Below are 12,094 nucleotides of genomic sequence, written 5' to 3'. Positions count from 1 at the left end.
GTTGTGTGTGTGTGTGTGTGTGTGTGTGTGTGTATGCGTACATGTGCACACACGTAGAGGCACAAAGTATAGGCACAAGCATCGTGTGGCCTTTCCAGCCATGTTTTATTTCTTGGTGACCTCTGTACTGCCTTGGAGTCTATGGAGTTCTGTCTCTTGTCTCGCTCAAGGACAGCACGGGCCAGGCTTATTGGGCACGTGTGTGGCTTACTGGGACCTCCCCCGTGAGGCCAGTGTCAGTCCTGTGGATAGGTTATACCGAGCCTGCGTAACGCCTTCCAGGCGTTGGTGCTGGAAGGCCATGAAGGCCATCTAAAGTCCCGGCTCCCTGAGGGCAGGGTCTTTGTTTTGCTCACTGAGCTGACTCCAGAGCCAGAGCAGCATGGGGAACATAGTACTTGCCCAAGAAATACGTGTTGGAAGAAGGAATGATGCTCTGGGTCCAACCCCACTCAACTTACAGAGGAGAAACCCGAGCCTAGGAAGTAGGGTGGCAGAGCTGGCCTGGGAGCCCCCCTCTTTCCTTGACCTCTTGTGTTGTCTGCTCTCTCCAGTCCTCAAAATCCCAGAATTAGATAGGAAATGTTCTGGCCTGAGTCTAGCATGGAGTAGGTGGTAAATTATTGTAAATTTCCTCTACTGTTTTCTCCTTACTCTTTGAATTCTTCGCAAGTCTGTCTTCTAGGCAGTGCCATGTATTAAAACCATCTTTTCACTACCCTAGGTATCTTCCTCAACTGTGTTTACCGTTCACTTGCCATGAGACAGGAGGGACACAAAGGAATTAGCAAAAAGACAACCTAGTTATAGCCCTGCCTTAAGGGATTCATCCTTCCAAGTGTGTTCATGAGATCCGGGCATCCCAGCGGCAGGATTGCAGGCAGGGACGTCCGAGCTGTCAGAACAGGATGGGGGAGTTCCGGCCGGACCCTGCCTCTGAGTTGCTGCCGCCTCCCCCTTCCACAGTGGCAGATGAAATGCTGCAAGTGCGACTCCAGGCTGCCTCACAACTACAACGGCCACCGGGTGGAGAACGTGGCTTCGTCCTCAGGCCCGACACGCTGGTGGCAGTCACAGAACGGTGAGTGCCTGCCACCTACAGGGGCCAAGGCCAGTGGAGGAGCCACAGCTTGGGGGTGGGTGGAGGGTGCTTGGGAACCCTGTGGGGTTCTCAGGCATTTCTTATGGCCACGAGGTGTGGGTGGTTGGCAAGCAGCTCCTTTCTGCATCTGTATTTGGTGTCTGCTGGATGTGGTGGGCAGAAGAGTTTATGGGAGGTTCAGAGGAGGGTGGAGAAGAGAGGAATGCCTTTATTTCACTCCAATCTCAATGGGTGGGCTGTGGAAGGAACTGATCTTGCAAACAGAACTGTGTCCCCAGTAGACAACTGTGGTATGCAAGGCATCAGGTGGTGGTGGGAAGGAAATCTGGCCAAGAGCAGATAGAATCCAGCATAGGTAAGCAGAATATACTGATACCAGTCTTTTCTAATAGGCAGCTTGGCTAATCCCAGAGCTAGTCTTCGGGGCTAGGAAGGTGGGAGGTCCACGTCCTAACGTCCCCATTCTCTGTCCTTCCAGATGTGAGCCCCGTCTCCCTGCAGCTGGACCTGGACAGCAGATTGCAGCTCCAGGACATCATGATGGATTTAAAGGTATGCTTCCTGGGAATGGTGGTGGGTGGGAGAGGGGCCCCTGAGCCATGTGGGCTTACAGCCATGGAGTGGTCTTGTCTCTCCAGGTTGAGAGTGGTGGCGCTGTGTGCTGCCTGAGCCCCCACCCCAGGCTGGGGCAGCTCATCATGAGCCTGTGCCATGGTGGGAGCAGAGGGAGAGCTGTGGTGCCTCCGGGCTCCCTGTCTCGGTCATGCAGTGGTTGTGTGTCCTCCTCTTCTCTGTGTCTCTTGCTGTCAGCCCATTTAATTAATTCAGCTCTGCCAAGTGTCAGTTCCACTGGGCCGGTTGCTTATTACATAGTTGTTTATTCTTGGTATTCTCTGTTTTAATACCTTTGCATATGAGATTGAGATTAACAAACAGCGGTTGCTTATTACATAGTTGTTTATTCTTGGTATTCTCTGTTTTAATACCTTTGCATATGAGATTGAGATTAACAAACAGCGCAGAACTCACCCTCCACGTGACAGGACGCTGCCTTGGAGCAGCTTTCTGGCTGGCCATCACTCATTCAGCGCCTTCACTTCTCAGAGTGCATTTGGAGTCTGCCCTTTGGCTAGCTTCCTGAGATGCTGCTTTGGAGGGAGCATTTTAATTCATCAGTGAGATCATTGAGAAGATTTGATTTGGTTCTTGGTACAGAAATAGTCAAATACACAAAGATCAAATTTGGTTGATGAGATGAGATGAGATGATCAGGAATAGCGGTATGATTTTCAGGAGTTAAACTGGGAAGAGAAAGCAATAGGACTTCATTTTTTACATGACTGAGGAAGTTGGCTCGAAGAGCATCGCCCCAAGGAAAGGTCGAAAGTATTTTGAGAAATGACAGCGTCATTTGAATGAATGCCCAGTCTCTAAAGGTGACAACTGTGAAGGTCAACGTCCCTTTGGATGGCCGTGTTAGGTGTCTCATTGCCGTATTATCACTCATTCATTTATTTGTCAAGTCTCACCACATACATATGAGGGGTACTCAGAAAGCTCATGGAAAGTGTGTATTGTGCAAAAAACATACATGGGCTTCGAACCTTTTTTGCACTAAAATAAACTTATCTTTTGATTTCATTTTCCATGAAACTGGTGACATGTCCTCACACTGAATACTGATTACATGGTAGGCTTGGTGCCATGTGTTAGGGACAGAAAGATGAATAAGACTAAATCACAGTCCCCGAGCTGCTTCTGCTGTAAGTAGGGAAGACAGACAGGGAACCGGCAGGGAGAGAGCTCGGTGGGTGCTGGGACACTGGCGAGAAGAGGAGCTTGAAAGGGGGCATCTGGCTTGGTCTGCCTTGGCAGGGGGTGAGGGCCACAGAGAATGCACCTAGGGGAAGGTGAACCTTCAGAGACTGGTGATGACCAGGTGAAGGACAAATAGGAAGGGACCAGGAGGAGGAGGTATCAAGAAGGCGTCTGGCTGGGGACGGGTGAGGGAAGGCAGCCAGGAGGGTGAGAGGTGGTTATGGTGTTGGGACACAGAGGGCTGCAGACTGGGGAGAGCTGAGTTTGTACGCACAAATGGGGTAAGGGAGCTGACTCAAGGTTTACCATTCATCCAGCAAGAGTATACTAGCACCTCCATGTGCTTCTTCTGTACAGCTGTGAACAAGACATACAAGGGCGTCCTCAGTCTATAGTACCGGGTCCCAACCAAGGAAGAACTTACCCTTTCCTTCCCCAGGGGATAACTGGCAATTTCTGGAGATGTTTTTGACTGTATGCTCTTGACCTGTGGTGGGTAGAGGTTAGGGACACTGCTGGCCATTGGACAATGCCTAGGGCAGACCTTTTGACTCAGAATGACCCAACTCAAGATCTCAACAGTGCTGAGGTTGAGAACTCCTGGTCTGGTGAGAGAAGAATACAGAGCAAGAAACTAACTGTAAATAATTGTGGGGGTGCTTCTGAAGGAAGCAGGCAGGATGGCAGAGGAGGAGACAGTGCAGGGGGTGTGGGCAGAGGGATGCTCGGTGGAGAGGGGTAATGAGGTCTCCAGGAGCAAGTGGGGTTCCAACCGGGAGCAGCACTTGTGAAGAAGCCGAGCAGGGAGGGGTGTTCTGGGCAGAAGGAGAGCAGGCACTGAGATTGGGAGCATGGGATGGTTTGAGACTTGCAGAGATGAAGTGAGGGACAGTCAGGGCCCGGGGTGTGCAAGGGTCTTCACTCATGAGCAGAGGTTCAGATTGTAATCAAGAACAGTGGGTTGAAGGGATTTTTTTTTTTTAAGCAGAGGAGTGGCACAGCCTTGTAATGTTTTAAAAAGAAGGCTGTCTCTGTGTTGTGGCAGGCGTGACCATGACCAAGGTCAGAGTGGGTGTAGAAAAATCAGGTGGAACCTACTAGCATGTAGGGTAGGGGCTGTTACTGAAGGTGGGTAGAGTCAGGATCTGTTTTGGAGGTTGGGTTTATGAACCTGTAGTTCAAGGCAGTGGTCCAACCTGGCAGCCGTCACCATCAAGATTGCATTTACAAAATTTTATTTATTTATTTATTTATTTACTGATTTAGTTTCATTTTATTTGAAAGGGATCGGGAGGAGAGAGATCTCTCATCTTCCATATGCTGTTTCACTCCCCACCACAGCTTGGGTTAAGCCAGGCCAAATCCAGAGGCCCAGAACTCCACCTGGATCTCGCATGTTGGTGACAGGGACCCAAATACTTGAGCCATCATCTGATGCCTCCCACGTTGCACACTCGCAGGAAGCTGGCTCAGAAGTAGAGGAGCCAGGACTTGAACAAGATATTCCGATATGGGATGTGGGCATCCCAAGTGATGACTTAGTTGCTGTACCAAGTGCCTGCCCCCAGGATTTAAAGGCATCAGAAGTGGATGGAATCACTGAGGAGTGGACAGAGACACAAGCGTTGGGTTAAGGAGCTTGCATTTTATTTTTCTATCAATGCAGATGCACTGAAGGGTCTTGTGGTCTCAGATCACCATTCAGGAAGATCTCTCTTGTGCAGCGGGGAGAGTGACTTGGTGGTTCAGACAGAGGCTGTCCAAGAGTTCCAGTCTGTGAGAATGGTGCAACAATGAAGCCCCTGAGTGGAACGCCCAATCCTATATTGGAGTACCCGGGTTCACGTCCTGGCTTTGCTTCTGATTCTGACTTCCTACAGATGTACACTTTGGGGGGCAGCAGGTGATGGCTCGGGTACTTGGGTCCCTGTCAGCCACACAGGAGGCCCAGACTAAGTTCCTGGCTCCTGGTTTCAGCCTGGCCCAGCCCCAGATACTGTAGGTATTTGGGGGAGTGAACTGGGGATAGAAGATTTCTTCTTGTCTCTCTTTGACATTTTAACAGAAATAAACACTGTGTTGTTTTTTTTTTTTTTAAGAGGGTGGGGTCCAAGCTTGATAGTAAATCAGGGTGAACAAGACCATGGCCTAAAGTATGGCCATGGCAGAGAGAGAGAGAAAAGAAGAAGAAGGAGAAGGAGGAGGAGGAGGAGAAGAAGAAGAAGAGGAGGAGGAGGAGGAGGAGGAGGAAGGGAAGAGAGAAGAGAGAAGAGAAGGGGAAGGGTGGGGAGGGGAGGGGAGGGGACAGAACCCGGGGCTAGCAGGAGCCAAAATGGTTGACTGGGGAGTGCAGAAGCAAGCAAATTTCCTGGCTGGCCCTAGTGGTAGCCCGAGCCTGGGGTCACTCTTTCTGAAATGAAGATCTCCTTTCTATTACTATCCACCGTTCCCCTGGGGAGAATCCACAGTGGCCTGCAGGTTGCCAGGGTGCTTGGACCCGGATGCTCTTGAGCCACTTGGTCCTGCTGGGACCCCTTTCCCCCTCCCTCCTTGGAGAATCCCTTTCTGTGACTGTGTGTCTGTGGGGCACAACACCAGTGCCCTCCCTCCCTTCAGTCACTCAGGATCCTCCCTCCCCGTGTTTCTGCAGGGACCCATGCCTGCAGGCCTGCTGATCGAGCGCTCATCCGACTTTGGCAAGACCTGGCAGGTGTACCAGTACCTGGCTACCGACTGCACCTCCGCTTTCCCCCGGGTCCGCCAGGGCCAGCCTCAGAGCTGGCAGGATGTTCGGTGCCAGCCCCTGCCCCAGAGACCAAATGGGCACCTAAATGGGGGGAAGGTGAGTAGGGGGAGTGTGAAAAGTAGGCGCCTGGAGAACTCCCCAGGGTCCCACGGAGAGGGCTGAGAACATCCTTGGTTAGCTCTCCTTGCTGACCCAATGATGCCTCCTCCAGTCACCCTCAAAACATGTGCTGCCCCTGCTCCTTGCTGCTTGGGGGAAGCATTTCAGAGACATCTCAAGGCCACTTGGCTACCACCCTGCCCTCTTCGTAGTCTCCTCCACCCACGGTCATTGGCATATTTCTGTAGTAGAGTGGGTTCTCCAAGGTCAAGAACTTTGGGATGGCTACTGAGAGGCAAATCAGCAAATGACACAAATTCCATTTCACCTGGGTAGGCCCGAAGATAAAAATGACCTTTCCCAGTTTAATCCGTTCATCTTGCCCAGTCCTAGCCCTCGGGGGAAAATTCAGGTATAACACGGAGCTCTGGGCCACCCGGACTGGAACCCTGAGCAAAAGATGAGAACCTGTCTCTGGAAACACCAGGAGTGTGTTCCCTCAGATCCCCCCACTTGAGCCCCCCTCATTGCTTTCCTAACTGCCTTCCCCCTCCCTGCCTCCTTCTCCTGGCTGAGACACAGGGGCACCTAGAGCTGCTCTCCTGGGGACCTGGAGCTCAGGGTGGTGCCTTTCCTGTGAGCGGTACACCTCTTTGCTTTGGGCTTAACAGCTCTCCTTGGCCCTATCCTCATCCACATCTATGTCATCCGGATGTTCCTGGTCCATGGAGGGTCGACATGCAAACTCTCCCTGCAACCTGCAGATGAAGCCACAGGCAACGAGTGGTTTTTATTACGGAGACAAAGCAGAGTTGGAATTGGGTTGTCCAGAGCGCTGCGGTCCCTGCCTCCTTGCATGCTTGGTTCTGGGGCCTTTTCATTCACCCTGGGTCACTGAAAAATCTGTCTCCACTCAGGAGGACTTCTCTTTCCTTCCTTTCTGACCCAGACAAATCAGGAAAGTCTTGGGTATCTAGATTCCAGCTGGAGAGGAGAGGTTGCACACACACATGCACACACACTCATGTAGGCAGAGCCAGCGATCATCTCGCTCCCCCAGCCTCCCCGCCATTGGCTCTTTCTCAGGCTGTAGGCGGGAAGCACCTCAGAGTCTGACAGGATGGCTTCCTCTGAGCCTGGGGTACACCGGTTCCCTCTTCCTCAGTTCTTCCCCACCCCCTCCCTCTCTAGGTCCATCTTAACCTGATGGATTTAGCGTCTGCGATTCCAGCAACTCGAAGTCAAAAAATCCAAGGTCAGTGTGGCGTGACTCCTCCTGTTGCTGTGGGATTCTAGGTGGGAACAAAACAAGTTAGGACCCAGACCCAACCTGTAACTGCCCAGGGGACTTGCTCCTCACCCTGCTTACCCCACAGAGGTAGTGTGTGCAGGTTGCTGTGGAAGGTTGAGGGCTGGGGAGGAAGTGCCTCGGTGCAGGAAAGAGGGGTTGTAGGACCAGGCTCTGCTTATCCACCCTGCCCTAGGGGCCTCTGTTTGCCACTAACTTCTTTATTTTCTCTTTCCCACCCCTCCCCTCCTTGTCTTCCACCCTATCAGAGCTAGGGGACATCACAAACTTGAGAATCAACTTCACCCAGCTGGCCCCCGTCCCCCAGAGGGGCTACCACCCCCCCAGCGCCTACTTCGCGGTGTCCCAGCTGCGGCTGCATGGGAGCTGCTTCTGTCACGGCCATGCTGACCGCTGCATCCCCAGGCCTGGAGCCCCTGCTGGCCCTTCTACCGCGGTGCAGGTGACAGCCTAGGGTGGGATGGGCAGAGGGGAAGGGGCAGGGCACGCCAGATGGAGGACTTCTTGGGGCTGCTGTAAAGCAGGGAGGGCACAATTGAGTGTGCAGTATTTTAGCAGCAATAGGAAAGAATCCAAGTAAGTCTCCTTTTTAAAGTCTGAATTCTGTAGTACTTCTGAGGCCTTCACAGTTTGGGATGGTTTTAATTTTCAGTTACAGGTAAATATATGTGTGGGTATTAGGGGGAGCTCAAGAAGCCCTGGCTACATACTACCAGAATATGCAAACTATTATTCAAATATGCAAATAGATTGTTATACCGTATATTTTACTGAGAGCTACAAAAAACTTCCCAGACTTCCACCCTCAGCTTTGGCTGTGACACTGCACGTGACTCGGATGCACTCCCTTGGGCGTCACTGGTCAAGGGATCCTCATCCCACCTAGTGGTGAGATATGGGGCAGGACAAGCCAACCGTGCTTAGTACAGATGCCGAGTCCACCCCAGACCAGGACTCCTCTTCGGCAGGGACGGGGTTTGATGAGTTCCGGTTGAATAAGCTGCTTGGGAAATTTCTCTGTGAAACCAAGCGTGAGACCCAAGAGGAGAGCACGGGGACCCCGGGGCAGAGAAGCAGAGTCCTATCATCTCCCCTTCCGGGCTTCACGGCGCTCTCATCAGGCGGGAGCGTGGTGTCTGTCGGAAGTCACATCAAGGAGGCTGGGAGGGGGAAGCAGGCCCGAGGAGCATCGGTCCACTCTGTTCTTTCCAGTTCTGGGCTAGCTGCTGCCCTGGGCTGCAGAGGAGGCCAGAGGGAGGCCAGCTCAGGGAACGTGAGATCTTTGGGGGCTCGTGAGATGATGACAAGAGCCCGAAGCTGGCCCAAGAGGGATGTGGAGGAAGGAGAGAGCCTCAGCCTGGTGCTTTCAGATCTGGCTGCACAGTGTGTTAGCACTTTATAGGGTGCTGATGCTTGGACCTGGACCCCCGAGACTCACACTGAACTGGGCCTGGGTATTTTAGGAACTCCTGAAGTACAGCCAAGGCCTAGGATCTATGGAATTAGAGGGCCCCGGAGCCTTAGGAAGGAGGCACCATTTTGGCTGGAGCTCACTGGGCAGGCCTGTGCTGGTGAACACAGAGAGAAGGGAATTCCAGAGTGGAGGATGCACATTCATAAAAGGCCAAAAGATGGGGAAGAGGAGAGCACGTGCTAGAAGTTTCGCTTGCTGTGCCATTGGCAAGACAAGAACAGAGTAAACATGGTGCACGTCCTCAAGTGCCACGCTGAGGGTGTTAGGCCTAATTTGGAAGGCAATTAGCACACAATAGCTACTCTATTTTTTATGCTTCCATGAGTCCGGTAGCAGTTCATCGTAAGCATCCCATGCGCAGACAACTGCAGTCATAGATTGCTGGAAGGTAGTTTTCCAGAGAGCTGGCAGCCCCTACAACCACGGCTCACCAAGGGCATGGGAGCACCTTCCAGGAGCTGCCTGGCCCTGGCCATCCTCCGGGTGTCCGAGTGTTCAGAATGAACAGCGGGCGCACACCAGGCCCGTGCTCGTGCACACACAGAAGCAAGGGTAGGCAGCTGGGCCTTGGGAGTGTCCCAGGAGCTGGGTGAAGGCTGGAGTGGTTAGGGCGAAGGTTCTGGTGAGGCTGACACCTGGGCCCAGCCCCAAGTGGTGGGTGGCGGGGACGGAAGGGGAGGGGACAAGTGCATCCTGGGAGTCTGCCTCAGTGAATTGTTCCTGATGACAGAACGTTGTCCTCTCTCAGGTCCACGACGTCTGTGTTTGCCAGCACAACACTGCCGGCCCCAACTGTGAGCGCTGCGCACCCTTCTACAACAACCGGCCCTGGAGACCCGCGGATGGCCAGGACGCCCACGTGTGCCAGCGTACGAGCCCAGGGTCCCCGTCCTCCCCTAGCCCGGCTGGACCTCAAGGACCTCCCCTGGGACACAGAGAACATCTGTTCTTTGTTATTTAAGTCTAAGCTGGTTTGCCCTGGACACTCTCCTGGCTCTGTGGGGGTGCAGGGAGGACACTTCCTCCCAGCCAGGCCTGGAGACACCAAGGCTTGGTCCCTTTCACGGTGTCCCCAGAGCCTCTTCTTGTCCCTCCAGGTGCCTTACCCTGTTTAGGACATACCTGGTTCCCTACTGTCACTTTTCCTGCCTCAAATTGTCCCCTGCAGCCAAGGTCTCTGCCTGCAAAAATGAAGGAACCAGAGATTCCCGGCCTAGAGAGAGGCTGTGGGCCGGCAGGAGGTCTATGCGGTAGTGGGAGGGTTGGGCAGAGCCATTTGCAGGGCTCGCTGACCCAACCTGGCCACCAGTCGTGGGTTCCTCCCCACACTGGGAGCAGGAGGCCTGTGCTGTCATTCTGCTCTGCCTCCTTACTGGTAGTATAACCTTTAATAAGTTAGGCAGGCCTCCCTGGGCCTCAGTTTCCCCAGCTCCCTTCCCTGAGCACCCCGCAGAGCCATTAGAGCTGCCTACGTGCTACTGTGGACCGAGCTCTGTGGACGGCGATGGCACCAGGCACTTGTCACCCTGGGCACTCTCCTTCTCCAGGGTGCGACTGCAACGGGCACTCAGAGACATGTCACTTCGACCCAGCTGTGTTTGCCGCCAGCCAGGGCACGCGGGGAGGTGTGTGTGACAATTGTCGGGACCACACCGAGGGGCAGAACTGTGAGCGGTGTCAGCTGCACTACTTCCGGAACCGGCGCCCAGGCGCACCCATCCAGGAGACCTGTATCCGTGAGTAGGGGCCCTGGGGACCCAGGTGTCGCTCACCCATTGGGCCCCACCTGCTCTGGCCACAGCAGACCCTATGTCCCTGGGGACACAAAGCCCTCAGGTAGCATCAAGGCTTGGTGGCGGGTCAGGACTTATACAGGTTGCTTTGATTTAGCTGTGCATTACTAGGCAAGTCGGTTAACCTCTCTGCACCATTGATCAGTCAGTCAGTCAGTCAATGGTTAGTCCTTACTTTGAGCATAGAAGAGAAAAAAAATCAAACATAGTACACACTTCCTGCCCCCAGAGAGCGCACGCTCTGTTTGCTAACAGAAAGAGCACGCCCAGGAAAGCCAGGAGGAAGGCTCTTTGTATGAGACTCTCCAAGACGTTGATGGCAAATGTGGATTTTCAACAAAACTATGCATGGATTTCAAATGGTTTTTGCACCCAAGTAAACTAACCTTCTCATTCTATTTTTCCACAAACTTTTTGAAGTATCTTTGAGTATTGCCTCTACTGTGTTGGGGTATGGTTTGCTATTTATTTTCCTCAACACTGAGAGTATCTCATATCTTCTGATACTAGCACAATGCCTGCAAAATTATTGTTTTTTTAAAAAATGTATGTGTAACTTGTTGATTTGAGAGACAGAGAGAAAAAGCTCCCACCCACTGGTTCTCTCCCCAAGTGTCCGATTGCTTAAAGCCAGGAGCCAGGACCTCAATCCGGGCCTCACGCGTGAGTGGCAGGAACCCAGTGACTTGAGTCGTCACTGCTGCCTCCTAGGGTGTGAATTAGCAGGAAGCTGGAGCCATAAGCTGGAGCCAGGCACTGAACGCAGGTACTCTGAGATGGCACGTGGGTCTCCTCACTGGTGTCTTAACCACTAGGCTAAATGCCTGCCTCAGACTGGCCAGTTACTGCTGCTCAGAGACTCTGTCGCGTAATCACGCGTGTGGAACCGAATGCCCAGAGGTGGCATCACACTTCCACAGGGGCGGCGGAGTGCGCAGAGGAGAGAGCAGACAAGACGGGAGCAGAGTGCCTGGTGGCCTAATCGGGAAACGCTTCCTGGTTAAGAGAGGCTTCTATTGTGAAAGGGGTGAGAGGCCAGGGAGTGGGTTTGGGGAAGGCAGGGTCACTTCCTGTTGGTATTGCGTTGTGACGGAAGGACTGAGACAGCCTCGGCCAGTCCCTGGCACTTCTCTGTAGAGTGATCTTGAGTAAGTTCTAAGTCCCGGTTTCCTCGTCAGTAAGCTAAGACTAGCAATCCCCATCTTGCAGGGTTGTGTGAGGACTAATGAGGTAGCAGGTGACAGTGCCCAGCCCAGTCCTGGGCACAGAGCGTTTGCTCAGTAAGTAACAACAGCGAGCATACTCCTGCAGTCCTGAACGCTTGCCAAGGACTGTTCCACCTGCTCCTCTTACATTACTCCCCGGGAAAAGCCTTTATTATTGTCCCATTTCACAGATGAAGAAACAGGCGCAGCATGGCCAAGTACCCTAACCAGGTTAAGCTGTTAAGACTGAAAGCCCATGCCACAATCAGAATTTGAACCAGGCAGCCTGGCTCCTAGAATCTGCTCTGAGCTCTCTGCTTCTCTTTATTCTCACTGCTCTTGTCTCTCAGCCTGCGAGTGTGACCCGGATGGGGCTGTGCCAGGGGCCCCCTGTGACCCGGCCACAGGGCAGTGTGTGTGCAAAGAGCACGTGCAGGGAGAGCGCTGTGACCTGTGCAAGCCAGGCTTCACCGGACTCACCCACACCAACCCGCAGGGCTGCCACCGTGAGTTGGGGACCTGGCCGGGCAGAGCGTGGGGAGGGCGGA

The 12,094-nt window shown here is 53.3% G+C and overlaps 1 protein-coding gene across 2 annotated transcripts in view; it reads left to right on the top strand.

Moving 5' to 3' along the window:
- LAMB3 (laminin subunit beta 3) overlaps window positions 1-12,094 on the top strand; it is a 41,949-nt gene that overhangs the window by 16,312 nt on the left and 13,543 nt on the right. For both annotated transcript variants that reach the window (XM_051820353.3, NM_001329071.1), the window contains 8 exon segments: window positions 967-1,081; window positions 1,581-1,654; window positions 5,571-5,762; window positions 6,957-7,020; window positions 7,323-7,516; window positions 9,297-9,417; window positions 10,096-10,284; window positions 11,897-12,052. In XM_051820353.3, coding sequence (XP_051676313.1) covers window positions 967-1,081; window positions 1,581-1,654; window positions 5,571-5,762; window positions 6,957-7,020; window positions 7,323-7,516; window positions 9,297-9,417; window positions 10,096-10,284; window positions 11,897-12,052 — 1,105 coding nt within the window.

Source organism: Oryctolagus cuniculus, chromosome 13 (genome assembly GCF_051225735.1).
Source record: "Oryctolagus cuniculus isolate XC-2025 breed Fujian yellow rabbit chromosome 13, ASM5122573v1, whole genome shotgun sequence".
Classification (NCBI taxonomy): Eukaryota; Metazoa; Chordata; class Mammalia; order Lagomorpha; family Leporidae; genus Oryctolagus; species Oryctolagus cuniculus.
This window is presented reverse-complemented; position numbering and strand designations above follow the sequence as displayed.